Raw genomic sequence first — 27,732 nt, 5'->3', positions numbered from 1 at the left:
GGGGAGGGGCAAGAGGGAGGAGGGGAGGGGGTGAGGGGAGGAAGCAGAGGAGGGTTGGTGGAGGGTGGGGAGAGGGAGGATAATGGAGGAGAGGACTAGGGGACTGAAGAGGGAGAGTGAAATGCGTTCACATTGATCTTATATTTTACAGGTTATTGCCATTTTGAACTTTAAAAATGTCACAATTCCGCTCCCACTTGCCTGCCGCGCATGTGTAGTTGGGGGAAGGTTGCCGTGACTCGCGTCACAATGGGGATCTCTGGCGTCACAACAGGAACCCGTCAGCCACACCTGCACAGTTGGGGGCTATGGGTCAGTGGTGGAATATTGCCTTGGGGGACGGGCCCAATGGTCTAGTATTCTTTAAACATTGCAGGACAAGCTTTTAAGGCAGGTAAGAAAGCATAAGAAAGATCTGGAGCACCAGATAGGGGCAGGGAATGCAAAAGCTAAGGAGTCATAATAACTTATTACCCATCTCTGGTTAGACCTTGGTTGAGGATTATGCATGATTGCAGGAATCATAAAATATGTCAGCACCTTGGAGAGGACATAGAGGAACTTCCCAGCTGATGGCAACAATAGTAATGTGGAAATAATGGAGAAGGGGATTGTTTTTCTTGGAGCAGATAAGATTGGGGAGGTCTTGGGGAGATGTTTAAAATTGAGGGGTTCTGATGAACCAATTAAAAACTTTCTTTCTTCAGTACGGATTATCAAGCAGATGCTCAAAATTTATAATAGGCAAAACATTGGAAGGAAAAGGAAAATGCAGCTTGCAAGTGTGATTAAATCTTTGCACAGTTGCTTTCAAAATACAAATATAGATGTTTGAAAAAGACAAATGGCAGGATTATGGGGTGAAAATGCTGTAGAATCAAATTGGTTAGCTCTTCCTAAACTGACACACGCAGTGGACTGTAAGTTTCAAAGTCTCTTGTATTCTGGGTTACATTGATTCTAATATGGCAGTTCCAACATACTTTGTTCTTTGCTCTGTGAGATGTTGGCGCAATTTGAAAATATTAAAGACACTGTAAAGACGTGCCTTTTTCTGAGGTAAACCTGAGCTGGTGTTGAGATTGGCTGATCTTGCTTGGCCTATAATTCTGTATCTCCTCTGAAGTGAGACACGTGTTTAATGAGACACATGTTTCCCATTCTACTGTGTAGGAAAGAACTGCAGATGCTGGTTTAAATTGAAGGTAGACACAAAATGCTGGACTAACTCAGCGGGACAGGCAACATCTCTGGAGAGAAGGAATGGGTGACGTTTCGGGTCGAGATCCTTCTTCAGACTAATTTTTACTATTCCACTGATAGATGTAAAGTGCTAGAGTAATTCAGCGGTTCAGGCAGCATCTCTGGAGGGAAAGGATGTGACGTTTGGGTCAGGATCCTTCTTCTGCTTTATCACCTTTTACTGGCAGCCTGTTTAAGATCGCATTGTAGTGTTTGTTGATTATATTGTCAGATGGTCATGACTGAATTAATCTGATATGACTGGGTAGGGAGGTAATCAATTAAAAAAAATAGACACAAAGTGCTGGAGTAAAGCAGTGGATTAGGCAGCATCTCTGGAAAATAAGGATGGGCCCGAGTCCATTTCTGGAATTTCTTTCCATTTGGGAATCTTCAAGGTTGAGTGCTTCTGCAAAGTTATGGAATTATGTATTAGATTATGTTTAGGGTGAAACTGATTCCTGATGTGTAGGAAGGAACTGCAGATGCTGGTTTACACCGAAGACAGACACAAAATGCTGTCTCGCAACTGCTGACACAAAACGTCACCCATTCCTTCTATGCAGAGATGCTGCCTGACCTGCTCAGTTACTACAGCATTTTGTGTCTATAAACTGATTCCTGATTTCTGTTTACAGTTACAATTAAGAGAGTACTTGGTTTCTTGTTTTTGAGCAGGAATTGTTTTTAAGAAAGGAAAGGACAAGATTTTTAATTGTGGATATAGTAGTAGACTGTAAGATGACAGTCAATGGCTGTACTACAGAGAGTACTCCCACACACAATTATAAAATTGAGAGTTAAGAGACAAAGTGGGCGTAAATGCATGTTCTGATTGGTTCCTTGAAATCTGGCATTCCCTTGTGATTTGCAACAGTGCCTCCACATTACATTGGGTAAATTGCTAACTTTGAAGGATTAGTAATTCGTACATCCACATTTGCAAATGGTACTAAATTAGGGAAGACAGTAAATTATGTTGATCCTATTCATGGTAACAGCAAGCTATAGAGACATGAGTGAAGAAAACAATGAAGGGTTGAGTTCAACGTCAGAAATGATCTTGCATTCTTGCAATATATTTTGTGACTTAATGTTCCAAAGCACTTTACAACAGATGAAGTACTTTATTTATTTATCTGATGGTCATCCTTTATTGTCATTCTCTAATTGGGTGAATCAAGAAACCATAGAAATTATCTAATTATAGTGGAGCTATTCAAGCAAAAGGAGAAACAACTTTTTAAATATCAAACAATATTTGCAACCAGCTGTTAAGTTTGTGGAAGCTGGACAATTGGACCTTTCAATACTGAGAGAAATGTTAACAGTCCAAAACACATTTTTCTGTCATGCAAAGCAGTGTCCGCTGTGCATGCATCAAGAAATGCGAGTTGACAAAGGAACAATTTTGATTGTTTATTTACTTTTTACCATGTGTTCTGTTAGGTCATAACGTCATAAGGAATAGTAGAATTGGGCTATTCGGCCCATCAAGTCCACTCTGCCATTCAATCATGACATATCTATCTCTCCCTCCTAACCCCATTCTCCTTTCTTCTCTATATAACCTCTGACACCTGTACTAATCAAGGGAGAATTTTATTCCATATCTCAAATTATTGGTGGCGATTTGTGAATTCTGTCAGGGTCCATAACTTGAATGACCTTAGCAGAGATTACCTGCGTCTATAACATCTATTCTTCCTTGGATGATACATCTATGTATGGAATTTGCAGTTAAACATATTAAAATATATATTGTACATTTGGATATGCATAAATTTGTGTTTTGCAGGTTACCACCATTCTTTTAAGTTGTGACTCATCCACAAGTGCTTAACTACTCCTGATTCACATTTCCACTTGGACTATGTCAATTTAGGATAACTTGATCACTTATCCTTTGCAGATCATGCTTACATTTCTTGTCTTATTGCTGAATTTAGTTTCACTGATTTCCACCTGGTGTTCAACATATTTATCATTCAAGCTATACATGTTTATGTTTTATTATTTTCCAAATTGTTTGTGTGCTCGTAGTCCATAATTTATCTGAACAAGATTAGCGTTTGCCAGTTTAGCGCAACAACTGAAACTTGACAGTCCCAGTCCACCATCCATCGAGGCTTCAAACCTGGCTAAAAAGGCTCAACCTATCCTTGCTGAGTATTCAGCCACCTGTAATTTGGAAAGTTTGTATTATAGAAAGGTAATAAGTGGTAACAGGAACATGGAACATGCTGAACCTAGGAGAAGGAAGAGCAAATATATAATTTCACTCGCTTCTGCTGAGGGAGTCAGGGATCAGAGCTTGTATATGTCATCGAGTCATACAGAGTGGAAACACGACCTTCAGCCCAAATTGCGTACACCGACCAACATGTCCCACCTGCCTGCGTTTGGCCCATATCCCTCTAAACCTGTCCTATCCGTGTACCTGTCCAAATATTTCTTAAACGTTACAATACTACTTGCCTCAACTACCTCCTCCGGCAACTAGTTCCATCCACACGCCACCCACTTTTCGAAAAAATTACCCCTCCAGTCCCTATTAAATCTTTCCCCCTCACCTTAAACCAATGTCGGCTGGTTCTTGATTCCCCTAGATAGACACAAATAGCTGGAGTAACTCAGTGGGTCAGAGCATCTCTGGAGAAAAGGAATAGGTGACTTTTCGGGTTGAGACCCTTCTTGGCCCTACTCTGGGCAAGAGATTCTGTGCGTTTATCTAATCTATAATTCCCTCATGATTTTGTATACTTCTATCACCCTTCGTCATCCTGCGCTCCAAGGAATAGGGTCTTAGCCTGTTTAACCTCTCCCTATAACTCAGGCCCTTGAGTCCTGGCAACTTCCTCGTAAATCTGCACCATTTCCAACTTGATAACATGGTATCCAGAACTGAACCCAATACTCAAAATGCAACCTCATCAATATCTTGTATAACTGCAACGTGACCTCCCAACTTCTATGCTCAATACTCTAATGAAGATCAATGTGCCAAAATCTTTTTTGACTACCCTATCTACCTCTTGTGCCATTTTCAACAAACTATGTAGCTGCACTCCTAGATCCCTCTGCTCTACAACACTCACTGTGTAGGTCCAGTTCATTTTAATCTTCCAAAAATGCAAAAGTACATTTCTCTATACTAAATTCCATTAACCATTCCTCAGCCTAACTGCCCAATTGATCAAGATCCTACTGCAGTTTTTGACAACCACCTTCACTGTCTACAATACCACCCACTTTGGTGATTATGGATTTGACGATGGGAAACTGGAGGTGGGATTTTATTTGTTTTGAGTTGATTAATCTGGACCTTTCTTTCTGTCTCTGCAGCTTTTAATTGGTTTTGAATCTGGAACTTTGGTGTTATGGGACCTCAAATCAAAGAAGGGAGAGTACAGATACAGCTACGATGAGGTAAATGTTTGATTGTGATAAAATGTGAATGTAATCACATGAATTGAATAACTGATGAACAGCATTGTAATTTTGCTTGCAATCGTGTTCAGTATTTGTAAGGAGTTTAAATTTCCTCCACATGAGTAAGTCAGAAAACCATACTTGTCTCTGTCTATTTGACAACCTCTGCAAATGGTCTATCTAATTTACCATTTCTGTGATCCTGACAGCAGTTTACATTTATTGTGCTCTCAGACAAGTGCACAGATATCTTTTGTTGCCACCACTTTGTCGCCTGAAAGCACAAAATTTACCATGACAGCAGAAATTTTGAATCGCCACTCAACAGTTCAAACCTATTGAAAGTATGACGCCCACAATTACAATCCTTTCTTTAAATTTCAACTTGGCTTTGTTTCAGCATTGTTGAAAAATTCAGGGAAGGTTGAAAAAAGATGCAGTAACCATGTTGAATCCCTGAAATGCAAGTCCTTTAATGAGTGACAGGGAAAAAATTCAAAAGATATCACATCTTCCATTATAAGATAAATTAACTTTTTCAGGATAGGATGTTGCTGACCTATTCACCTTTTGAACTACTTGGACAAATCAGCATGGTTTAAAATGTTTTAATTAATATTGAGATAGAATTGGTACAAGCTAGAAATACAGAAATGCTATTGGGCATACTAGTTGTTGTTTCATGTACAGACATTAAATAGATTTTGGAAGGTGATTGTTAGTGTCCAGGATTTCCATTAAAAATCAGCAAGTCCTGGCACCTGTAAGGTTTCTTATGGGCCTGTCCCACTTAGGCAACTTTTCAGGCGACTGTAGGAGACTATGTGGTTGCCACATGGTCGCGGGTGGTTGCCGGGTAGTCGCCTTCATGGTCGTGAGGAGTTCCCGCATTCTGGAAATAGTCACGGCTTCATTCTGGTCGCTGCAAATTTTTCAACATGTTGAAAAATTAGCGGCGACCAGAATGAAGCCGCCATGGAGAGTAGCAAGAATTCTCGTGCCATAGATGCAGTGGTAGTGGGTTGCCAGAAGGTCGAAGGTTGTCGTAAGTTCTCGTTTGTTGTAGCCAGTGCTGACTGGTGAATTTCATTTTCCCATTTGGGGAAAAAAAAGGTAAGCAGTAGTTTTCAGAACCAAGGATAACCGACCGGTAATGTTAATGTCCACCGAGATTCACAGCTGTGTATCTCTGGCTTCTTAAAATTTGGTTCCACTCTTTCTCCCCCCCCTCTTTTAAAGGACTTAGGTGACCCTTCCCGTACACTGTGCTTTCACCGTCTTAATTACAGCCCCAACTTTCCTGTTCATCGTGGTGTATGTCTGTATCACATTAGCTTTGCACTTCAGACAGCTTGCCCCCCGCTTGCCCTGTCCCCCGCCTGCATAATGGGCTGGTGAAGGAAGCTGTGTAAGTGTGTGTGCGTGTGTGTGTGTTCCACTCTGACAGTCGCCGGTTTTTTCAGGTGACTTGACAGTCGTCAGCAGGCCTGAAAAATCGCCTAAGTGGAACAGGCCCATAAGTCTTTTCAATGGTATTTATTTAACATCGTTTGGGACAGTTTTCAGCATTTTAATAGGGTTTTCTTATTTCTTTTCCATTAGCAACTTTGTCACATATTTCACCATTATGTGATCCCTGTGCAATATATTTTTGAAAGTATTAGCTTTGAGGCAGTCCCTTTCTCCAAGTCCTCGCTATGGGGTAAAATATTGTATTTAAATCCAAGACCTGACCCAGCCACGTTCCATCTGAATATGACCCAAACGGTCTGAAGAAGGGTCTCGACCCGAAATGTCACCTACTCTTTTTTTCCCAGAGATGCTGTCTGACCCGCTGATTTACCTCAGTTTTTTGTGTCTATCATCGCAAATACCTGTAATATCTTCTGACCCAAGCCTGATACATTGTGCTATGGTCAGGTTCCAGACATTAAATGGCTAACATTTATTCTAACATTCATTTATAATTTATTATAATTTATAGAGGTTGAATGCATATATTTAACTTGACACACTTTCAAAGGAATTTGGCCTTTCTTTGTACATAATCTAGCCAAAATTTAATTTGCATTGTCAGGTCCTGATGAGTACAAGCAAGATCTTCATTTTGGTTACTTTTAATATTTGTAATTAACTTTGCAAGTAATATTTTTCTTGAACTTATTCTCTGCACTGCTAAGCAGAATTTCCATTTTCTGGTTATTCGTATTCCATCTTAAGAGCATGAAAAATATTTTGCATTTTAATCAATTTCTCATCCAATTCCTTAACCTGTTCTAATTTCTCACAGTTGCTCAGTTTCAGCAGCCCATGCTCTGCAGTTCCTCTCAATTTTCCTGCTCTTACTTCTTCTCCTTTACCTACCACTCACTGACATTGGAAATAGCTTTATTTTAGTATTATCGGCATATTTCATTTTTGGTAATTGCTAACTGCTTAGGGTAGGGATGGGCCTGTACAAGATGGCAGCAGGTCTTATCAAGTGACGCAATGGTGCAGCTAGCAGAGCTGCTGCCTTATGGCTCCAGAGGTCGATACTGATCTGGGGTGTTGCGTATGTTGAATTTGCATGTTCCCATTGTGACTGCATGGGTTTACTCTTGAGTTATGCAGTTTCTTCACACTTCCCAAAGGTGTGTAGGTTAATTGGACATTGTAAATTGTTCCTAAAATGTAGGCGAGTGCTAGAATTTGAAAATAATAGAATAAAAAACTGGGATTAATGCTGAATTTGTGTAAATAATCCATGTGGGCCAGTAGGTCTGTTTCTGTGCTGTATCTCTATATGCCTCTGATCCCAATCTGTCTCTTGTGATATTTCGGGTTGGGTCCCTTCTTTCAGCTGATTGTTGTAGTGGGGGGGAGTAAGCTGTGTCTCACCTCCTCTGTACCCTTCATCATTCCTACGTTCCTTCCTGGACTTTGCCTTCTCTATCCTGATCTCTTCTCGTGCCCTCTATTCTCTTACTTCATCTCTTCTGGTGATATACAGAATTACCAAGAATTAGGATTTAAGTATTGGCTCTTACCTAAGAAAACCTACAACCAATTTTCAGGCAAAAAACTGTATTTTCAGTATCTCACATACACTGCTACGGTATACCTATTGAAAACAGCAAAATATTTTATGCATCTTTATTAGTTTAGTTGTAAACATTGGTGTCTACCATGGAATGTTGAGTACATTTTGTTTTTCATTCAAACCACCCCTAAATTGCTGAAAATAATAAGGTTAATTTTTACAATTTGCATTTCAGATTCAGTTTGGGGATTTTTGTTTCGTTTGAATGATGTAATTATTTCAGTTATTTAAAAAAAACAATGTGAGAATTTTTCCAGGTAATTCTTCTAGAGGGGGAATTGCGCATGTGCCCTATTTCCATGTCAGTTATTAAAGTAATATATTTACATCTGCTTCTAGGATTGCCAAGATTTTTAAGAAAGGAGGGAGAAAGAAAACAGGGAATTATAGACCATTTAGCCTTACATCGGTTGTGGGGAAGACTTACAAAATTCTTAAGGGGTTGGACAGGCTAGATGCAGGAAGATTGTTCCCGATGTTGGGGAAGTCCAGGACAAGGGGTCACAGTTTAAGGATAAAGGGGAAATCCTTTAGGACCGTGATGAGAAAAACATTTTTCACACAGAGAGTGGTAAATCTCTGGAACTCTCTGCCACAGAAGGTAGTTGATGCCAGTTCATTGGCTATATTTAAGAGGGAGTTAGATGTGGCTAAAGGGATCAGGGGGTATGGAGAGAAGGCAGGTACAGGATACTGAGTTGGATGATCAGCCATGATCATATTGAATGGCGGTGCAGGCTCGAAGGGCCGAATGGCCTACTCCTGCACCTATTTTCTATGTTTCTAAGATGCTGGAGTATATTATTAAAGATGTTATAGCGGTGCATTTGGAAAGCAGTGATCAGTCAAAGTCAGCTTGGATTTATGAAGGGAAAATCATGCTTAACTCATCTTTTGGAATTTTTGGAGGATGTAACAAGTAGAATGGGTAAGGGAAAGCCCTATGGATGTGGTGTATCTGGACTTTCAAAAAGCCTTTGACAAAGTCCCACACGAGATTAGTGTGCAAAATTAGAGCACATGGTATTGGGAGTAGGGTATTGACATGGATTGAAAACTGGAAGCAAAGAGTAGGAATTAACGGGTCCTTTTCAGAATGGCAGGCAGTGACTAGTGGGGTGCCGCAAGGCTCGGTGCTGGGACCCCAGTTGTTTACAATATATATCAACGATTTAGACAAGGAAATTAAATTTAATATCTCTAAGTTTGCGGATGACATAAAGATAGGTGGCAGTGTGAGCTGCGAGGAGGATGATATGAGGTTGCAGGATGACTTCGATACGTTGGGTGAGTGGTAGAAGCATGGCAGATGCAGTATAATGTGAATAAATGTGAGGTTATCCACTTTGGTGACAAAAACAGGAATGCAGATTATTATCTGAATAGTGTCAGATTATGAAAAAGGGAGGTGCAACGAGACCTGGGTGTGCGTGTACATCAGTCATTGAAAGTAAGCATGCAGGTACAGCAGGCAATGAAGTAAGCTAATGGCATATTGGCCTTCATTGTGAGAGGATTTGAGTTTAGGAGCAAGGAGGCCCTACTGCAGTTGTACAGGGCCCTAGTGAGACCGCATCTGGAATATTGTGTGCAATTTTGGTCTCCTAATTTGAGGGACATTATTGCTATTGAGGGAGCACAGTGTAGGTTCACCAGGTTAATTCCCGGGATGGCGGGACTGAGCTATGATGAAAGAATGGGTCGACTGGACTTGTATCCTCTGGAATATAGGATGAGAGGGGTATTTTATAGATACATATAAAATTGTTAGAGGATTGGACAGGGTAGATGCAGGAAAAAATCTCCCGATTTTGGGGGAATCCAGAGCCAGGGGGTCACAGTCTAGGAATAAGGGGTAGGCCATTTAGGACTGAGATTTTTTCACCCAGAAAGTTGTGAATTTGTGGAAGGCAGTGGAGGTCAATTCATTGGGTGTTTTCAAGAGAGCTAGATTTAGCTATTTGGGCTAAGGGAATCAAGGTATATGGGGGGGGAAAGCCAGATCGGGGTACTGATTTTGGATGATCAGCCATGATCATATTGAATGGCGGTGCTGGCTCGAAGGGCCAAATGGCCTACTCCATCTATTTTCTATATTCTACGTCTCTATGTTATATCTCTGCAATGAGCAGGTTGTTTGCGTGCTTTAATGGCAGGAGAGTTGTTATCGATGACCTGCGAGAAGCAGAGGTTGACAAGACCAAAAGACCTCCTGTAACTGTAGATATTGTATGAAATAATCTTAGATGAATGAAAAATAAAAATACACAGGAACTACCAGATACCTATTCTGGCGGTTAAACTCTTAGAGAAAATTCACCTAAACAATTTATATTTTTTCTTTTTTGCAAAACTAAAATTTCTCTGTGACAGTGGGCCTCCCGACCTTGCATTTATTTTATAAAGTGCTTGAGTGAGTACGTGAAGAAGTGTAAACTAGATGGTACAGACAGATCGGACTACTCGAAATACCCCTATTTTGATCAGCATGGTTGCAGTGGGTTGAATCATTTGTTTCTGTGCCATAGGTTTCTCTGGTTCTAAATTCTATAGGACACCTTGTGCACAATAACTTGCATCTGTTATATTTTAACACACCAAAACATCCCAAGACAGGAGGGTATACAGACTGAACACACTGTTTGCAATTAGCCGTAGAAACATAGAAAATCTCCATAACCGGAAATCTTCAGGACCGGACAATGTTTCCCCCTCTACTCTCAAGCTCTGTGCCGAACAACTGGCACTGGTCTACACAGACATTTTCAACCAGTCCCTGCAAACCTGTACTGTCCCTGTCTGCTTCAAAGTCTCCACTATTGTCCCTGTACCCAAAAAAGCAAGGATTACTGGTCTGAATGATGACAGGCCTGTCGCACTGACCTCTGTAGTCATGAAGACCCTTAAAAGGCTTGTGCTGGCCAAGCTGAAAAATATCACAAACCCCCTGCTGGACCCTCTGCAGTTTGCATATCGGGCCAATAGATCTGTGGATGATGCAGATAACCTGGGCCTGCACTTCATCCTCCAGTACCTAGATCGTCAGGGGACCTATGCGAGGATTTTGTTTGTTGATTTTAGCTCTGCATTCAACACCATTGTGCCAGAGCTACTACACTCCAAACTCTCCGAGTTGACTGTGCCTGAACCCCTCAGTCAGTGGATCACCAGCTTCCTGACCAGGTACGTGCCGTGAGTAATTACTCAGGGTAGGCAGTCAGTCGGCTTTTAAAAAAAAAAACTTAAACCGCTCATGCACAGATTGTTCTCTCTGTAAAAATAAAAATAACAATTTAATTTGGCCCAAGGTTTCCAAATCTTCATTTTTTAATTACTGAATGGGTGAGGGATGGAGGATGAAGGCAGGTGGAGAGATGGTGGGAAAAACGGGAGCACACCGGGATCAGTTGAATCAGTTGTCATCTTATGGAGAGGCTGTGCCAGGGGTTAAAGTTGCGGGGAGGGCAGGAGTGTTGAGAAGGAGGGGGTCGGAGATCAAGTCAGTAACCCACTCACTCACCGCTGCCGCAGCGCTCCGGGGATGGACAGTAGAACTGGCCGCCACTTCTGGGGAAGGAAGCAGCTCGGGTGGCTGCGAGCGGCCGTTGGGACCGGACAGCAGAACTGGCCGCCTCCTCAGCGCCTTCTGCTGGTCCTATCACCTCTGGCAGTGCTCTCCGACTGAACATCTCTCACCTGCCGCTCGCCGATTTCGCTCGTATCAGCAGCTTCCCGCAAATCCTTAAATTCCCACAGTCGAGTAACCTCAATCGCGCAGTCGGAATTTAAGGATTTGCGGGAAGCGGTTGACATGAGCGAGGCCGCGAGCAGCGGGAGAGAGGTTTTCAGACGGAGAGCACTGCCAGAGGTGAGTGGGGGCCGGCAGAAGGGGCTGTCCGGTCTCGGCGGCCGCTCGCAGCCACCCGAGCTAATTCACTCCCCGGCCACAATGCGGTGGCTCCGTGCCCGGAACGTCGCGGCAAGTGGGTTACTGGCCTGATCCCTGACCCCCTCCTTCACAATGTTGCTGCCCTCCCCGCAACTTTACCCCGGGCCAGACTCCCCAAATGCTGTGAAAGGCACTCTCCCCCCACCCCCTCACCCTGGGAAATACGGTATTTAAAAACATAGAGCACCAAGAAATCTACTTACCACATTATTGGTACACACTCAATTCTTCACTCTTTGTTTGCTAAGATACTCTTAAAATAATGACAATCCATATTTGAAATACCCGCCAAGAAACTAGTGCTGCACATGCGCAGTAGGCTGCTGCGCATGCACAGTACTGCAAAGGCAGAATTTCTGCTGCCTTCAGCCCCGCTTGTCATTGATGACTTGAAGCAGTGCCGACGGCGCGTATTACAAGTGCTGCGGATGAAAGGCATGGAGAATTATACCTACCTAAGAGATCGATCTCTTAGTTGGCATAATTTTCCCATGCCTTTACTATTTATATTTAATAATTACCATTTCATAATTTTAGTCAGGATAGGCAGTGCCTACCTTGCCTACCCTGACAGCACGTGCCTATTCCTGACAGACAGTAAGCAGCATGTGAGGCTGGGAAAGCACATCTCGGACCCGCAAACCCTCAGCATAGGAGCACCGCAAGGCTGCGTACTTTCCCCTCTCATCTACTCTTTCTACGCCAATGACTGCACCTCCACTGACTCCTCTGACATGCTTCTCAAGTTTGCGGACGATACAATCCTGATTGGATTGATCCAGGATGGGGAGGAATCCTACAAACAGGAAGTGTCACAGCTGGCATCCTGGTGCTATTGCTCTTGCTCAACGCTCTTCAGACAGTGGAATTGATTGTAAACTTTAGGAGAGCTCCCCCTCTCCTCACCCCACTCGCCATCAACAACACCACAGTCACATCTGTGGAGTCTTTTAAGTTCCTGGGAACCATCATCTCCAAGGACCTTAAGTGGGGGGCCACCATCGACTCCACAGTCAAAAAGGCACAACAGAGGATGTACTTCCTGTGGCAGCTGAGGAAGCACAATCTGCCACAGGCAATGATGGTCCAATTCTATACGGCAATCGTAGAGTCTGTCCTCGCCTTCTCCATCATGGTCTGGTTTGGCTCAGCCACCAAGCGCAACACACGGAGACTGCAGCGAATCGTCCGATCAGCTGAGAAGGTTATTGGTTGCAACCTTCCCTCCATTGACGAACTGTACACTGCAAGGGCCAGGTAGCGAGTGGGTAAGATCATCTCTGACCCCTCTCACCCTGGCCACAAACTCTTTGAATCACTTCCCTCTGGAAGGCGACTCCGGACTGTCAAAGCTGCCACAGCCAGACATAAAAACAGCTTTCTTCCACAAGTAGTAGTCACATGTCAATAACCAAAAATCTGTAGCCTCCTTTTGCTCTGGTAATTTATTTAATTCACATATTTAATCAATAATGTTTTATTATCAATGTTTAATGTTTTACTAGACTAAGTGGGACCCGTTGGGTCCCAGCTTCACACTGGAGGGTTCGTCCCCCAATGCAATATTCCACCTCTCCACCAATTCCAATATACAAACACTCACACACACACTTACACCCTCCACACACACACGAACACACTCATGCGCGCACACACACACACGCTCATACATACATTCACACACATACACTCACACACATACATACATACACACACATACACACTCACACAGACTCCCTCACACACACAGACTCATGCGCACACTCGCACACACACTCACATTCACACACATACACGCACACAGACACATACAATTTAGTTGTATGCAGTACTTACAACAACAAATAAAGGCATTTCATTTCACTCACACACACACATACACTCACGCACATACATTCACACACACACTCACATACACTGGCTCACACACCATATATATGACAGTACATTTTCGTGAATCTACTCACACAGCTGAGCGCGGCCTCTCCACTTTGGGGCTTTCACAGTCAGCGGCACTTCTGCAATCAGCGCGACCTCTGCACTCACCGGAAATTACGCAATCAGCGTGACCTGTCCACTAAGCGGAAGCTATGGAATGAGCGGGACTTGGACTAAACACAGTCAGACCTAATAAAGCATTTATTCCTTCCAAACACAATCGGAGCTAATAAAGCATCTATTCTTCCAAACACAGTCGGACCTAATAAAGCATTTATTCCTACCAAACACAGTTGGACCTAATAAAGCATTTATTACTTCCAAACATAGTCGGACCTAATAAAGCATTTATTCCTTAAAAAAACAGTCGGACCTAATAAAGTATTGCAGTTTCAAGCACAGGCAGGACAGCAGGCCAAACATCTCATGGCATTGCCATTTAATTTCCAATTAGGCATTGCACTTTCAAGCACAGGCAGGGCAGCAGGCCAAATAACCCATGGCATTGTCATTAAGGGCTAACAAATCATTTATTGCAAGTACATTGCAGACTCACAGTTCAGTTGATTCACAGTTTAGAATGACAGACGTGGCCTCTCCCTCGCGATCCTGCAGAGTGACTGACTCGCTTCCAGGCATCCGGGGTATTTTAGTCCTGCCCCCCCCCCGGAAGGGGTGTTACCTTCCTCATGGTGATTGACAGGCGAGAGGACCAATCAGCTGATCTCAAGGTTTTTTTAAACACTCCCAACTTTTATATTTTTCATTGATGGGAAAAATCCTCGGGGCTGGCACAGGGGAGGAGGATGTGAGTAAGATGGCCAAAAATTACAGCGATACAGGGTAGCGTTTTTTCTAAAATTAATATACAGCGCAGACAGGAAGTGGTCAAGATGAGACTTTTAATTATATAGGTGTATCATTCTTAACTGTCACTGTACGTCATGTTGTCACTTGTGGGCGGAGCACCAAGGCAAATTCTTTGTATGTGAATACTTGGCCAATAAACGTATTCATTCAAAATAGGTGCTGGAGTAGGTCAGCCCCGCTATTCAATATGATCATGGTGATCATCCAAAATCAGTATCCCGTTCCTGCTTTCTCCCCATATTCCTTGATTCCGTTAGCTCTAAGATTTCATAAGCCCACTTAATCCATTCATTTATCATATGCCAGTCCCGCCATCCCGGGAATTAGCCTGCTGAACCTACACTGCACTGCCTCAATAGCAAGAATGTACTTCCTCGAATTTGGAGACCAAAACTGCACACAATACTCCAGGTATGGTCTCACCAGGGCCCTGTATAACTGCAATAGGACCTCCTTGCTCCTATACTTAAATCTTCTCGCTATGAAGGCCAACATGGCATTTGCTTTCTTCACTGCCTGTTGTACCTGCATGCTTACTTTCAGTGACTGATGTACATGAACGCCCATGTCTCGTTGAACCTCCCCTTTTCCTAATCTGACACTATTCAGATAATGTGTAAGAATTGCAGATGCTGGTTTAAACCGAAGATAGACACAAAAAGCTGGAGCAATGGGCCTGTCCCACTTCGGCCATTTTTTTTAGGCGACTAAGTTGTCGCTGGAGTGTCGTCGGTATGGTTGTGAGTAGTCTCCTCAGTCGCCCAAAGAGTCGTAGCATCCTTCAGGTTGCCACTGGATTTTCAAAATGTTCAAAAATGTTCGGCGAGTGGGTTTGACGCCAATGAGCATAGCTTGACTTCTCCTGACGGAGTGGCTGTCGTGGGTTGTCACCAAGTGACGTAGGTTGTTGCCGGTGCTGACCGGTGAATTCCATTGGCGACTACCTACGTCAACCAGCATCAAGAGGTCAAGTAGCGACAGGCATTGAATCAGTTGTCTTTAGTTGTCGCCGGCAGTTGTCACGGGCGGACGTAGGTTGACCTCGGTTGTCGTAGGTTGCCGCCTGTGGCCGTAGATTGTCGTAGGTGTGATAGTAGGTGGACGTCATAAATCATGACGATTGAGTCGCCAGTTGCCGGTAGCTTGCCGTAGTTTGACGTCGACAAGGTGGTAGCTTGTCATAGACATTGTCGTAGGGGGGTCCAGATGGCGTTTTTCCGGCGACCTGCTACGACTATGACAGTCGCCTAAAAAATCACCTAAGTAGGACAGGCCCTTTACTTAGCAGGACAGGCACCATCTCTGGAGAGAAGGAATGGGTGACCTTTCGGACCAAGACATTTCTTCAGAAAAGAGTCTGTAGAAGGGTCTCGACCCGAAACGCCACCCATTCCTACCATTCAGATAATAATCTGCCTCCTTGTTCTTGCCACCAAAGTTGATAACCTCACCCTTATCCACATTATACTGCATCTGCCATGCATCTGCCCATTCACCCAACCTATCCAAGTTATCCTTCAAACTCATCATCCTCCTCGCAGCTCACACTGCCACCCAGCTTTGTGTCATCCGCAAACTTGGAGGTTACATTTAATTCCTTTGTCTACATCGTTAATATATATTGTATTTAACTGGGGTCCCAGCACTGAGCCTTGCGGCACCCCTTTAGTCACTGCCTGCCATTCTGAAAAGGACCCGTTAATGCCTACTCTAGCCATGGCCATGGAAGGTAATGTTGGGGCAGATGATCTAAAGTTGATTCCAGGATACGTTGCAAGGTTAAAAAAAGGCACAAAGCACTGGATTAACTCGGGTCAGGCAGCAGATCTGGAGAACATTGATAGGTGATGTTTTTAGTTTAAGACCCTTCTTCAGGGTTGTGTGGTCCCATATATTAATTGTGATTCTGTCAACTGTCATATGCTGCTCAATTAGTATTACCAAGAGTCGAGAGTATTTTGTTGACATACAGTGCCCTCCGTAATGTTTGGGTCAAAGCCCCATCATTTACTTATTTGCCTCTGTACGCCACAATTTGCGATTTGTAATAGAAAAAGTCACATGTGGTTAAAATGCACATTGTCAGAATTTAATAAAGAACATTTTTATACATTTTGGTTTCACCATGTAAAAATTACAGCAGTGTTTATACATAGTCCCCCCCACCCCCATTTCAGGGCACTATAATGTTTGGGACACATCAATGTCATGTAAATGAAAGTAATCATGTTTAGTATTCTGTTGCATATCCATTGCATGCAATGACTGCTTGAAGTCTGCGATTCATGGACATCACCAGTTGCTGGGTGTTTTCACTGATGATGCTCTGCCAGGCCTGTATTGCAGCCATCTTTAGCTTCTGCTTGTTTTGGGTGCTAGTCCTCTTCAGTTTCATCTTCAGCATTTAAAAAGCATGCTCAATTGAGCTGAGATTGGGTGATAGACTTGGCCACTCAAGAATTGACCATTTTTTAGCTTTGAAAAACTCCTTTGTTGCTTTAGCAATATGTTTGGAATAATTGTCTTGCTGTAGAACGAACCGCCGGCCAATGAGTTTTGAGGCATTTGTTTGACCTTGGGCAGATAGGATGCGTCTATACACTTCAGAATTCATCATGCTACTACCATCAGCAGTTGTATCATCAATTAAGATAAGTGAGTCAGTAACTTCAGCAGCCCATACGTGCCCAGGCCATAACACCCCCACCACTGTGTTTCACAGATGAGGTGGTATGCTTCGGATCCTTCTCTCCTCCATACTTTGCTCTTGCCATCACTCTGATATAAGTTAATCTTCATCTCATCTGTCCACAAGACCTTTTGCCAGAACTGTGGTTTTTCAAGGTTTGGCTGATGTCTCTAACTCTTTTAAGGTTTCGCTGATGTCTCTAACAGTATTCGTGTTTCTCAGTCTCATAATGGCTTCTTTGACTTTCATTGGCACAACTTTGGTCCTCATGTTGATAAACCGCAATAAAAGTTTCCAAAGGTGATGGAAAGACTGGAGGAAAGACCAGGTGCTGAGAGCTCTCTTATACCTGCATTAAGGAGGCAGTTAAACACACCTGTGAAGCCATGTGTCCCAAACATTGTGGTGCCCTGAAATGGGGGGGACTATGTATAATCACAGATGTCATTTCTACATGGTGAAACCAAAATGTATAAAAATGGCCTTTATTAAAATTTGACAATGTGTACTTTAACCACACGTGATTCTTTTCTATTACAAATCTCAAATTGTGGAGTACAGAGGCAAATAAATAAAGGATGTGTCTTTGTCCCAAGCTTTAAGGAGAGCACTGTATGTCCCAGATAGAACAATGAAATTCTTATTTGCTGCAGCATAACAAAATATGAAAACATAGTACACTGTAAACGATATGATAAACGAGAGAGAAAATATGTTCAGTGTGTATATTTACACATACATGTACGCGCACACACACACATATATATACACATACACACATACTCAAAAAACAAACAACAGTAGTGCAATAATAATAGTCTATTGTAGCGCAGAGCTTATTTGAGGTTGTGTTTAATGGCTGTAGGGAAGAAGCTGTTCCTGAACCTGAACGTTACAGTTTTCAGGCTCCTGTACCTTCTTCCCATAAAATGAGTGTGTGGCCAGGATGGTGTGGGTCTCTGATGTTACTGGCTGCCAGTTTGTGGCAGCGACTCCGATAAATCCCTTCGATGGTGGGGAGGTCAGAGCCGTTGATGGACTGGGCAGTGTTCACCACTTTTTACAGTCTTTTGCATTCCTGGACGTTCAAGTTGCAGCCTAAGCATCAGTTTTAGTTTTGGTGTTCAGCATTATTCTATGCATATTTAGTTACTATTAATGCTTTTTCAATGCTAGTTGTGATTCTCATGATTCTTCCACACTAATTCTATTGCAATAAATTGAGCTAGTGCAAATGTCTTTTGAGCAGGCTATCCATTCCGTGGCTTGGCATCATGAAGGAAAACAATTTGTTTGTAGCCATTCAGATGGCAGCCTTACTGTCTGGAATGTAAGATCTCCCATTAAACCTGCACAGATTATTACACCACACGGTAAGTGCCTGTTGTGTGTTATTCGATTCATTCAAAGATTTTTTCTGCAGTTTCAGTTTTTAAGAAATCCTTCCTTAAATTCGCCATGAAGGTTAAAAGTCAGTCCTTATTGCAAAGGCAGAGACGCTTCAACTCGGCTATTGGTTAAGTTTTTTAGCTGTTAATGTACTGATTAACTGCTACTTGCTTTTTCATGCTCAGCCTTGTAATAGTTTCCAATTTATTATGTCTGTAACTTTGCAGAATCTAGATGGGTACATTTCTTGTTCTTCAAGAGCCTGAATACTAGCTGTTTTGAAAAAAACTACTTGGTGAAGTTTGCAGTCAACACCAAAATTGGTGGAATTGCGCTTAATGTGGAAGGTTGTCAAAGGATACAGGGGGGATATAAATCACTTATGGGCAGAGAAATAGTAAATGATGATCAATCCGAGCTTGAGGCGTTGCGTTTTGAAAGGTTAAATGTAAGAGGAAAGTACCGAGTTAATTAACAACATTGATGTAAAGATGAATCTTGGGGGGGAAATCCATAGCTCCCTGAAAGTGGCAACACAAAGTGATAGAGTGGTAAAGGAGGCTTATGATATGCTTGTTTTCATTGGACAGGCATTGAGTGTGAGAGTCAGAAAGTCATGTTGCAGCTTTATATAAGTTTTGTTCGGCCACTTTTGGTGTTTTGCATGAGGTTCTGGTTGCTCCATTACAGGAAGGAGCGGAGACTTTAGAGCGGGTGCAGAAGAAGTTTACCTGGATTAGAGGGTATTAGCTATATGGAAGCTTGGACAAACTTGGATTGTTTTTTCTTCAGTGTCAAAAGCTGTAGGGAACCAGTCTGAACCTTTTTCCTAGGGTGGAAATACCAAAGACTAGAAGGCATAGCTTTTGGATCCAATGAGGTAAGCTTGTTTACAGAATGAATAGTGGGTGACTGGAACTTGCTGCCATGGGTGGTGGAAGCAGATAGTGATGTTTTTCAAGCTTTTAGAGAGACACGTGAATATGCAGGGAATGGAAGGGCGAGAATCAACTATAGACGGAAGGGGTCAATTTAATTTGGCATAATGTTCGGCCAGATATCGTGGGCCAAAGGGCCTGTTCCTGTTCTCTACCCTTCTGTGAATATGTCAATTCCTTGACTGCAGTGTGTGTTGGCCTGGCCCTGTAAAAGCATTCATGCTATTTGGCAGATGGCTTCAAAAGGATTTAGCTATCTGGACGCACATGAATGGAATGAGCTGATTCCTTTTGTTTTCTAATGGATTAGATGAGATTTGTTCATTTTCCATTTGCTAATCACTGTTTAAAGATAGTTCTTTGAGGTTTTTGCACAAATAAATGGGTAGCTTCTTGGAGTACATTATTTCTTAGCAAAGAACAGTTACCAAGTACTCCTTTGCATTAATTACACTCTTGTATGACATTTTGTTCTGCATGTTCTTGAGCAATGTGTTTTCCTTGTGAATGTCAATTTTGGGGAGCAGACTGAACTAATCAACTCTCCATTTAATTAAAACTTTGCTTTCAGCAAAGCAGCCAAAAGATGGAAAGAAGCCCGAGTCCTGCAAACCCATCCTGAAAGTGGAATATAGAACATGTAAATCTGGGTATGTGTTAATATTCCTCTTCATTCTATCAATACTTTGAGTTATTACAAGTGACAACGATCTCCTATCTATTTCCCTGACTATTTTCTGAGCTTTTTCAGCAACCCATTCAACAATAACAAATACAACCAACACCTACTGCTTCTAGTCTTTGGAAATGGTCTTGCTAAAGATTTATGGCAAAAGTTTAATGCAAAATACTACACTAATTTGTGTAAACTGGTTAACTGGCAAATAGTAACTTGAAATAAAGGAAAAAGCTGCAGATGCAGCAAATCTGCAATGTAATTAAATGCTGCAAATATTCAGGTAGGCAGGCAGCATCCATGGAAGAAAAAGCAGTTAATGTTTTAGGTCCTGGACTATATCAGAACAGGTCTGAAGGACCAGTAACTACTTGCCCCACATTTTTCTCGTTGCCATCCATTTACATCAGGGGTCGGCAACCTTGTTCTGCATAGGGGCCAGGACGCATGTCTGTGATCGGATGGTGGGCCACATCTATCACGTGTACGCATGGATCCCACCCCGGATGGCAGGCATCAAATCACGTATTCACATAGATCCCGCCCCTTCGAGGACGCCACCCGGAGCACTGGTCCCTAGTTACGGGCGCTCACGAACATGGCGTACCTGCGGATCATTGCCTTGGCTCTGTCCTGAAGGCTGTGGCTCAAATACTCACATTCACTTGCCCCCGGCCTATTGACAACCCCGATCCCAACAGTGAAGCCCAGACACGGAAGGTGCGCGGCCGTGCCGGCGGCTTTGCACAGGATGTGGTACAGCCAGAGCTCGGCGATTCCGCCAGCGCATGCCGCCTTGCTTCACCGCGCCAGGGCGCCGCGGCCTCAGGCCTGGGAGGTACTGGAGATGACGGAAGTCTGAGGACCGGATGATTACAGGTCACGGGCCGCATTCAGCTCGGGGACGGACGTTGCCAACCCCTGTTTTACATACAGAAGAAGAGAGCATGGGGTGCATGTAAAGCCTAAATGTCATCTTAATATGAAGTCAATCAACCAGAAATTAATTTAAGAGGGTGTGCAATTTAGTCTGTATGCAGATGGAGGTGAGAGCTTTTTGTCTGGTTCATATACAGTTAAATAAAAGTGCTTCATTGTTGCAGGGTTAACTAAAACTAGTGTAGGATTAGTAGTGTTCCTTTTTTGTGCTATGAACATATGGATGTCCTCCAGAGATGTTATCTGTCCTGCTGTGTTACTTCAGCTCTTTGTGTCTTTTTTTGTAAAACAGCATCTGCGGTTCTTTAGTCTATATGGATGATGTGATTGTGCCTGAAATGACATTTTGCATGCAAATTCTGGCTATATTTGCTGAGGAAATTGGCAACAAATTTGCAACATTGAGGGTGTTCGTTCTGATGCTATTGCAAAGTCATACATGCCTCTTGTTAATATTCTGTTTGGCTGAAGTTGCTGATAGATAAATGGTAAATGCCACATTGTGGGATTGGTCTTGGGAACCAGTATGATTGACATATTCTTCAAATTGAATTAGCAGTTTGGTGGTAATTTGTGGGTGTGATGACTAATGGGTCTAAACCATTACAAATTGTGCAAACATTGCAAGTTATTTAAATTAAGCGCATGCATGGGTTTTATGTTGGATTTAGGGATTTTGTTCATCTAGTGAGGACAAATATACAGCTCTTTTATCAGCAATGATTCATCATCAAAAAGTTGAGTCATGCATGGTGACAAGGAAAAAGGTTGGGAACAAATTGTTGCATTAATAATAATAAAAGCCAGAAATAATCACCAGGCAAGCATATTGAATGGAGAGTGAAAGGTCGGGCAATTTTGTTCATTGCCCTATTTTTAGAATTGATAAAAATTATTAACCCGAGATACGTAATCTGTCTTGGTTTTATAAAAGTATTCCATGATTGTCTTGAGTGTTTACTTGTTTTCATTTTCTGATTTCCAGCATCTGTTTTGCTTTTGCATTGATGCACAATCAGTTTTTGTTAATATGTTTTGGGTATCATTTCACATTATTAATGATGAATTCTCAAAATCTCTTAAATTTTGATCAGGTTCCAACTCTAGGAAATGTTAGGTTTTTTTAAAAACGGGCTGTAGAAAAATATAATTTGGGAATTTTAGGGATTTAGGCATGAGGAAAAAAGCATTGTCAGAAAACTAAGAATATAGAAAAGAGGTGGTCCTCTGAGCTTGTGAAAAATAAGACTGTCAAAAGGTGCATCTGACAGCAGATCGAGACTCTTCTCTGCCATGCTAAAGATGATCATTATCAGATGGATAATGGAAAGCGTATGGAAGAGAAATGCAATAATATACCACAACTAATGGGTTGAATGGTTATGTTTCAGTTTTATATATGTTAGCTGTCAAAACTGGTGCAAGATCCAAGAGATTGCAGGGCTTTGTGGAAAGGGACAAAGAAAGAGCAAGTTTATAAAGTTATTTTACTTCAGTTTAGCGTTAATAATCCATGTTTTATGTTGCTTTCAAAAACTATATTTCAATTCCTTGAAGGTCATTTAACGAACGCCACACAATTTCTGTAGCTGGGGTTGGGGTTTTGCTGGTTGTTAAAGCCATCAGAGACATTTTGAACATTTCGCCATGTCGTCGGAGTTCCTGCTGGCCCTTTGTTCATATAACTGGAATTTTAGTTGTTTTGGTGTGGTGGGTGTAGGGAGGGGGGGGGGGGGGGTGAATACGATTGATCCTTCTGTATCTGTACAGATGGGTATGAGCAGACTGAATGGTGATTCCAGATGGATGGGCATGTTAAAAATTTAATCCCAACAATTTAGTATTGGCATATTTCTGAGCAAGTTGAAATTAGTGACAGAGCTGGAGGAGATAGTGGGGGTCATCAAAAAAGACAACGGAATGGCCACATTGAGAGTTTTGGAGGGCAGTTTATGCAAGATGGCCAGTGTTGACACAAGAATGTAAGAAGTAGAGACAAGAGTAGGCAATGTGGTCACTTGAGTGGAATGCCATTCAGTAAGGTCAAAGTTCTTCCTTTCCGTTTTTCTGCTTGACCCCCAAACCCCTCATTCCTTTCATGTCCACAGATCTTTCGGATTTTCCCAAAATATATTCAATGACTGAGCATTAACAGCTTTCAAAATTCCAAAGTTTCACAAACTCGTGTGATGAAATTTCCTCATGTTTAAGTTCCAAATGGCTGACCCCTTATCCTAATTTTATGACCTTGGTTTTATACATTCTATATGGAGGAATCTGCCTTGCAGTATTCACTATGTTAATCCTCCTCAAAAGCCTCTATGTCTCAATGAAAAGTTCTCATTTTATAACATTCCAATGAAGACCAGTCTAATCTTCACCCTAACAATCAATCTGCTGAATCTGCCCAGCACTGATTCGTAGTCAAGTATATCCTCCTGATATGAAGTTTTGTTAAAAGTCTGAATGAGCATGGCTGCATGTTTGGCTGCAAACTCTCAACTTGTGGTGACCTTGGCAAGAATTGTGACAAAGCAGCAGCAATTGGGATGGTGCTTAATGCATATTAAACAAATTGTCACATGCTGAGTTACAACAAATTGTATCATAACATCTTGAGCAATTTGACATTAAGTTGCCCACCTTGAATAGATTGATGACGTTCTCAATCCTGAACTAATTCTATTTAATTATGGACAGTGGAAACAAGACCAAGGAAACAACCTTGTGGAACTCTACAAGATACATTTATTTGTCACATGTGCCAGATGGCACAGTGAAATGAGATAACCACACAGCCATACAATAAAAATAAAAGTAAAGATAAAAATAAACACAACACGATAGAATTCAACATAAAAACATCCCCACACAGCAGAATCAAGTTTCCCACTGTGAGGGAAGGCACCAAAGTCAGTCTGTTCCTCCAATGTTCCCCAATGTTCACCCGTGGTCAGGGCCTCCCCGAGCCCTCCGCAGTCGCCGCTACGGGCGGCCCGATGTTCAGGCCCGCTCGCCGGGGTGATATAAGTCCGACGTGGGGGCTGGGGACGTCCTCAGCGGCCTGTACAACCGAGTCGGCCACCTCCTACCGGAGTCGACAGCTCCCAAAGTCCGCAGGCCGTGCTTGGCGGAGACTCATGCTGGCGGCCCTCTGCAAGGAGCCCCAGGACTCCGCGATGACGGTCAGCGCCGCCCGCGTTGGAAGTTCTCCCAAACCGCAGCTCCACGATGTTGAGCAGCGGCCCAACACTCCGGAGCTCCAAACGGCGACCCAGGTAGGCATCGCCCGCTCCGCGGTGAATTCAGCGCTGCGCCGCCGCTGTTGTAGCTCTGGTCCCATTTCCCGGTCCCCAGCAGGAAAGGCCGCTCCAATCCAGCTGGTAGGCCGCGAGGTGGGGAGCGAGGACGCGACTCGGTGAAATAGTCACGTCCCCGCCAGGAAGCGACTGGGAAACAGTTTTCCCCCTTACCCTGCCCCCCTCCCCCACATAGAAAAGTTAAAGTTCCCCCCCAAAACAGACATTAAACTAACTGAAAATTTAAAAAAAGAATGAAAAGACGAACAGGCTGTAGGCAGAGGCTGCCACCAATGCAGCGCCCCTACTGTGTAAGTACTTCTAGCAGTGTCTGGTTGAGCAGTGACTTTAAGTAGTGTCAAGGAACTTGTTCTAGTGATTCTGAAGCAGGACTATAGTTGCTCTCCAAAAGGTATATCTCAAATAAGGAATTTAGAAATAAAATAAATAATCCATTGAATGGTTAGAATGGGGAACTTGCTAGCATAAGGTGAACTAATGGAAATGTAGATTGAGGTAGCAAATCTAACATATACAGAAGAACCTTTTCAAGGGAAAGGTGGGAAACCAACAGGCCAAATGTTGCCTAGTCTCACTTAACAGGCCAAAAGGCCATCAGCATGCCAGGGAGGCGGTATCTGCTGACAGCATCAAATTCATCAGTATTGTTTTATGTTGTCTAATCTAATTTATGCCAGCACTTAGTACTCTGCTCCAACATGTTATCGTTGTGAGCTCTTTGAATTACAGGGTGTTGACGCGGTGTGAACTCGTGCTTTAAATGTACCATTTAATGAAAGGAATGGGAGGTGGCTCAGACTCGCTATCTTTTTTTGAAAACTTATATTATAGCTCAGCACAATGATTTAGCCCATTGTGTTTCACTATATTAGTTAATAAGGTTAAAAGCGAGCCATCTCGGATAGGTTTGGGTGAGTGGGCAGATGTAGTATAATGTGGATAAATGTGAGGTTATTCACTTTGGTGGTAAGAACAGGAAGGCAGATTATTATCTCAATGGTGTCAGATTGGGGAAAGGGGAGGTGCAACGAGACCTGGGTGTGCTTGTACATCAATCACTGAAAGTAAGCATGCAGGTACAGCAGGCAGTGAAGAAAGCTAATGTCATGGTGGCCTTGATTGCGAGAGGATGTGAGTCGAGGAGCAAGGAGGTCCAACTGCAGTTGTACAAGGCCCTAGTGAGACCGCACCTGGAGTATTGTGTGCAATTTTTGACTCCTAATTTGAGGAAGGACATTATTGCTATTGAGGGAAGGCAGTGTATGTTCACAGTGCAGTGTAGACGATCAACCATGATCATATTGAATGGCGTGCTGGCTCGAAAGGCCAAATGACCTACTCCTGCACCTATTTTTCTATGTTTCTATCTTCTTATAACTTAAAATAGAACTATTTCCACTTACCCACTTTCCCAACTTATTTCTGCTGTTTTCCCCTTTCCCCTTTCTTATTTCCTCTTGGGTTTCATTTCTTCCATTCTTCCCACCACTTTCACTCCCCAAAAAAGAGATAGTGCTGGAGTAACTCAGCAAGTTGCTCATCCGTGGAGAACATGGAAAGGCTTTCTGACCCGAAACGTCACCTATCCATGTTATCCAGAAATGCTGCCAGACTCACTGAGTTACTCCAATGTTTTGTTGTTTTGGTCATTCCAGCATCTGCAGTCCCTTGTTTCTTCTTCCAACCCCACTCTCACTTGGATTTCAGACATCCTTTGTGTTTGAGGACAAAAATATAATGGATTCAACCAGTCTGTGTGCAAACTGTTGACTGCTATTATTTTGAGTTTTTCCATGCATACTCCAGAATACTCCAAATTAATGATATGGTTTGATTTCACACCTTAGAGTATTACATATATCAAAATATATGCCTTTCAACTTTCCATTTTAAATATTCCTTTATCTGAGGTAGCTTGTGCACACTGTTTAATATCTTCCACTGTTAAAACTCCTTTATATAGTCACCAGATCTTTTTGATGTTGAATGTGATGCTGGATGGGTGACCGGGAAGTAAAATTTCACTGACTTCTGAACTGCTTGTCTGACTGGGCTCACACCAACTCAGAATGTGTTGCACATTGAACCGTTGTTTTAAGAACACCAATATTTGTTCTCTTATGACAGATTACTCTGTGTACACATAAGTTACAGCGAAATTACACTTTCTAAAAAATGGTAAGCATCCGTTTCCTTCCAGCCACTCATGACAGCCAATAATTATATTTTGGACCAAAGGCTAATCTTATATATGGAATATTACACTGTACAGGAAAGAACTGCAGATGCTGGTTTAATTCAAAGGTATAAAACAAAATGCTGGAGTAACTCAGACGGAAGAAGGGTCTCGACCTGAAACATCACCCATTCCTTATCTCCAGAGATGCTGCCTGTCCTACTTAGTTACTCCAGCATTTTGTGTCTACCATGGGATATTACATTGTTATATTCCAAGTGTGATTTCTATATTTGATTTCTATGTAGTATGGTTTGAAAGATGATCTTCCAGCAGTTGTGACGTGCTTATAGCAATGAAATATTAGTTTAGAATGTAATTTTTTAGCCCTACTATGGCATAATCAGATCATAAACATTTATCCATAATTCCAACTAATATTTATATTTATTGTTTCCAGAGATCCTTTCATCATTTTTTCAGGGGGACTGTCCTATGATACAGTAGGTAGAAGACCATGCTTGACAGTGATGCACGGGAAAAGCACTGCAGTACTTGAAATGGACTATCCAATTGTTGACTTTCTCACCCTTTGTGAAACACCATATGCAAGTGGTAAGTTTGCTTCGTAACCTGGTTTGCATCAAATGTGACAGCTTTGTATTCTGTACTGCCAGATTCTGAAGTCCACACCAGTAAAAAACATTCAAAAGTGTATTTGTTTTCCATTAAAAAATTGTATAAGAATTTGCATGCAGCAGCTGACTCTAATGAGAGAAACTCTCTTATAAGTTATTCACATATTGAGTAAAGGACATGTATTTCATAAATTCAGAAGTCGTAGGAACAGAATTAGGCAATTTCTATGATCTACCTTTCCCTTTTAATGCTTTCTTCCCATAATCCTGGACAGCCATACTAATCAAGAATCTGTCAGTCTCCGATGGCCTCCACAGCTGTCTGTCCCAATGAATTTCAGAAATTCAACACCCTCGGACTAAAGAATTTTTTCCTCATCTCCTTTCTATAGGTACATCCTTTTATTCGGAGGCTGTGTCCTCTAGTCCTAGACTCTCTCACTAGTGGAAAAAT

At 42.4% G+C, this 27,732-nt stretch overlaps 1 protein-coding gene across 6 annotated transcripts in view; it reads left to right on the top strand.

Annotated features, from left to right (window-relative positions):
* The window catches only part of stxbp5a (syntaxin binding protein 5a (tomosyn)), a 235,648-nt gene that overhangs the window by 104,185 nt on the left and 103,731 nt on the right, over positions 1–27,732 (top strand). For all 6 annotated transcript variants that reach the window (XM_055639037.1, XM_055639042.1, XM_055639040.1 and 3 more), the window contains exons 7-10: positions 4,588–4,671; positions 18,452–18,575; positions 20,101–20,179; positions 27,101–27,255. In XM_055639037.1, the coding sequence (XP_055495012.1) occupies positions 4,588–4,671; positions 18,452–18,575; positions 20,101–20,179; positions 27,101–27,255 (442 nt within the window). The remainder of the gene's footprint in view (positions 1–4,587; positions 4,672–18,451; positions 18,576–20,100; positions 20,180–27,100; positions 27,256–27,732) is intronic.

The sequence above is a fragment of the Leucoraja erinacea genome, chromosome 8 (genome assembly GCF_028641065.1).
Source record: "Leucoraja erinacea ecotype New England chromosome 8, Leri_hhj_1, whole genome shotgun sequence".
NCBI lineage: Eukaryota > Metazoa > Chordata > Chondrichthyes > Rajiformes > Rajidae > Leucoraja > Leucoraja erinaceus.
The sequence above is the reverse complement of the archived record's forward strand: the minus strand, read 5'-3'. Positions and strand labels throughout refer to the sequence as shown.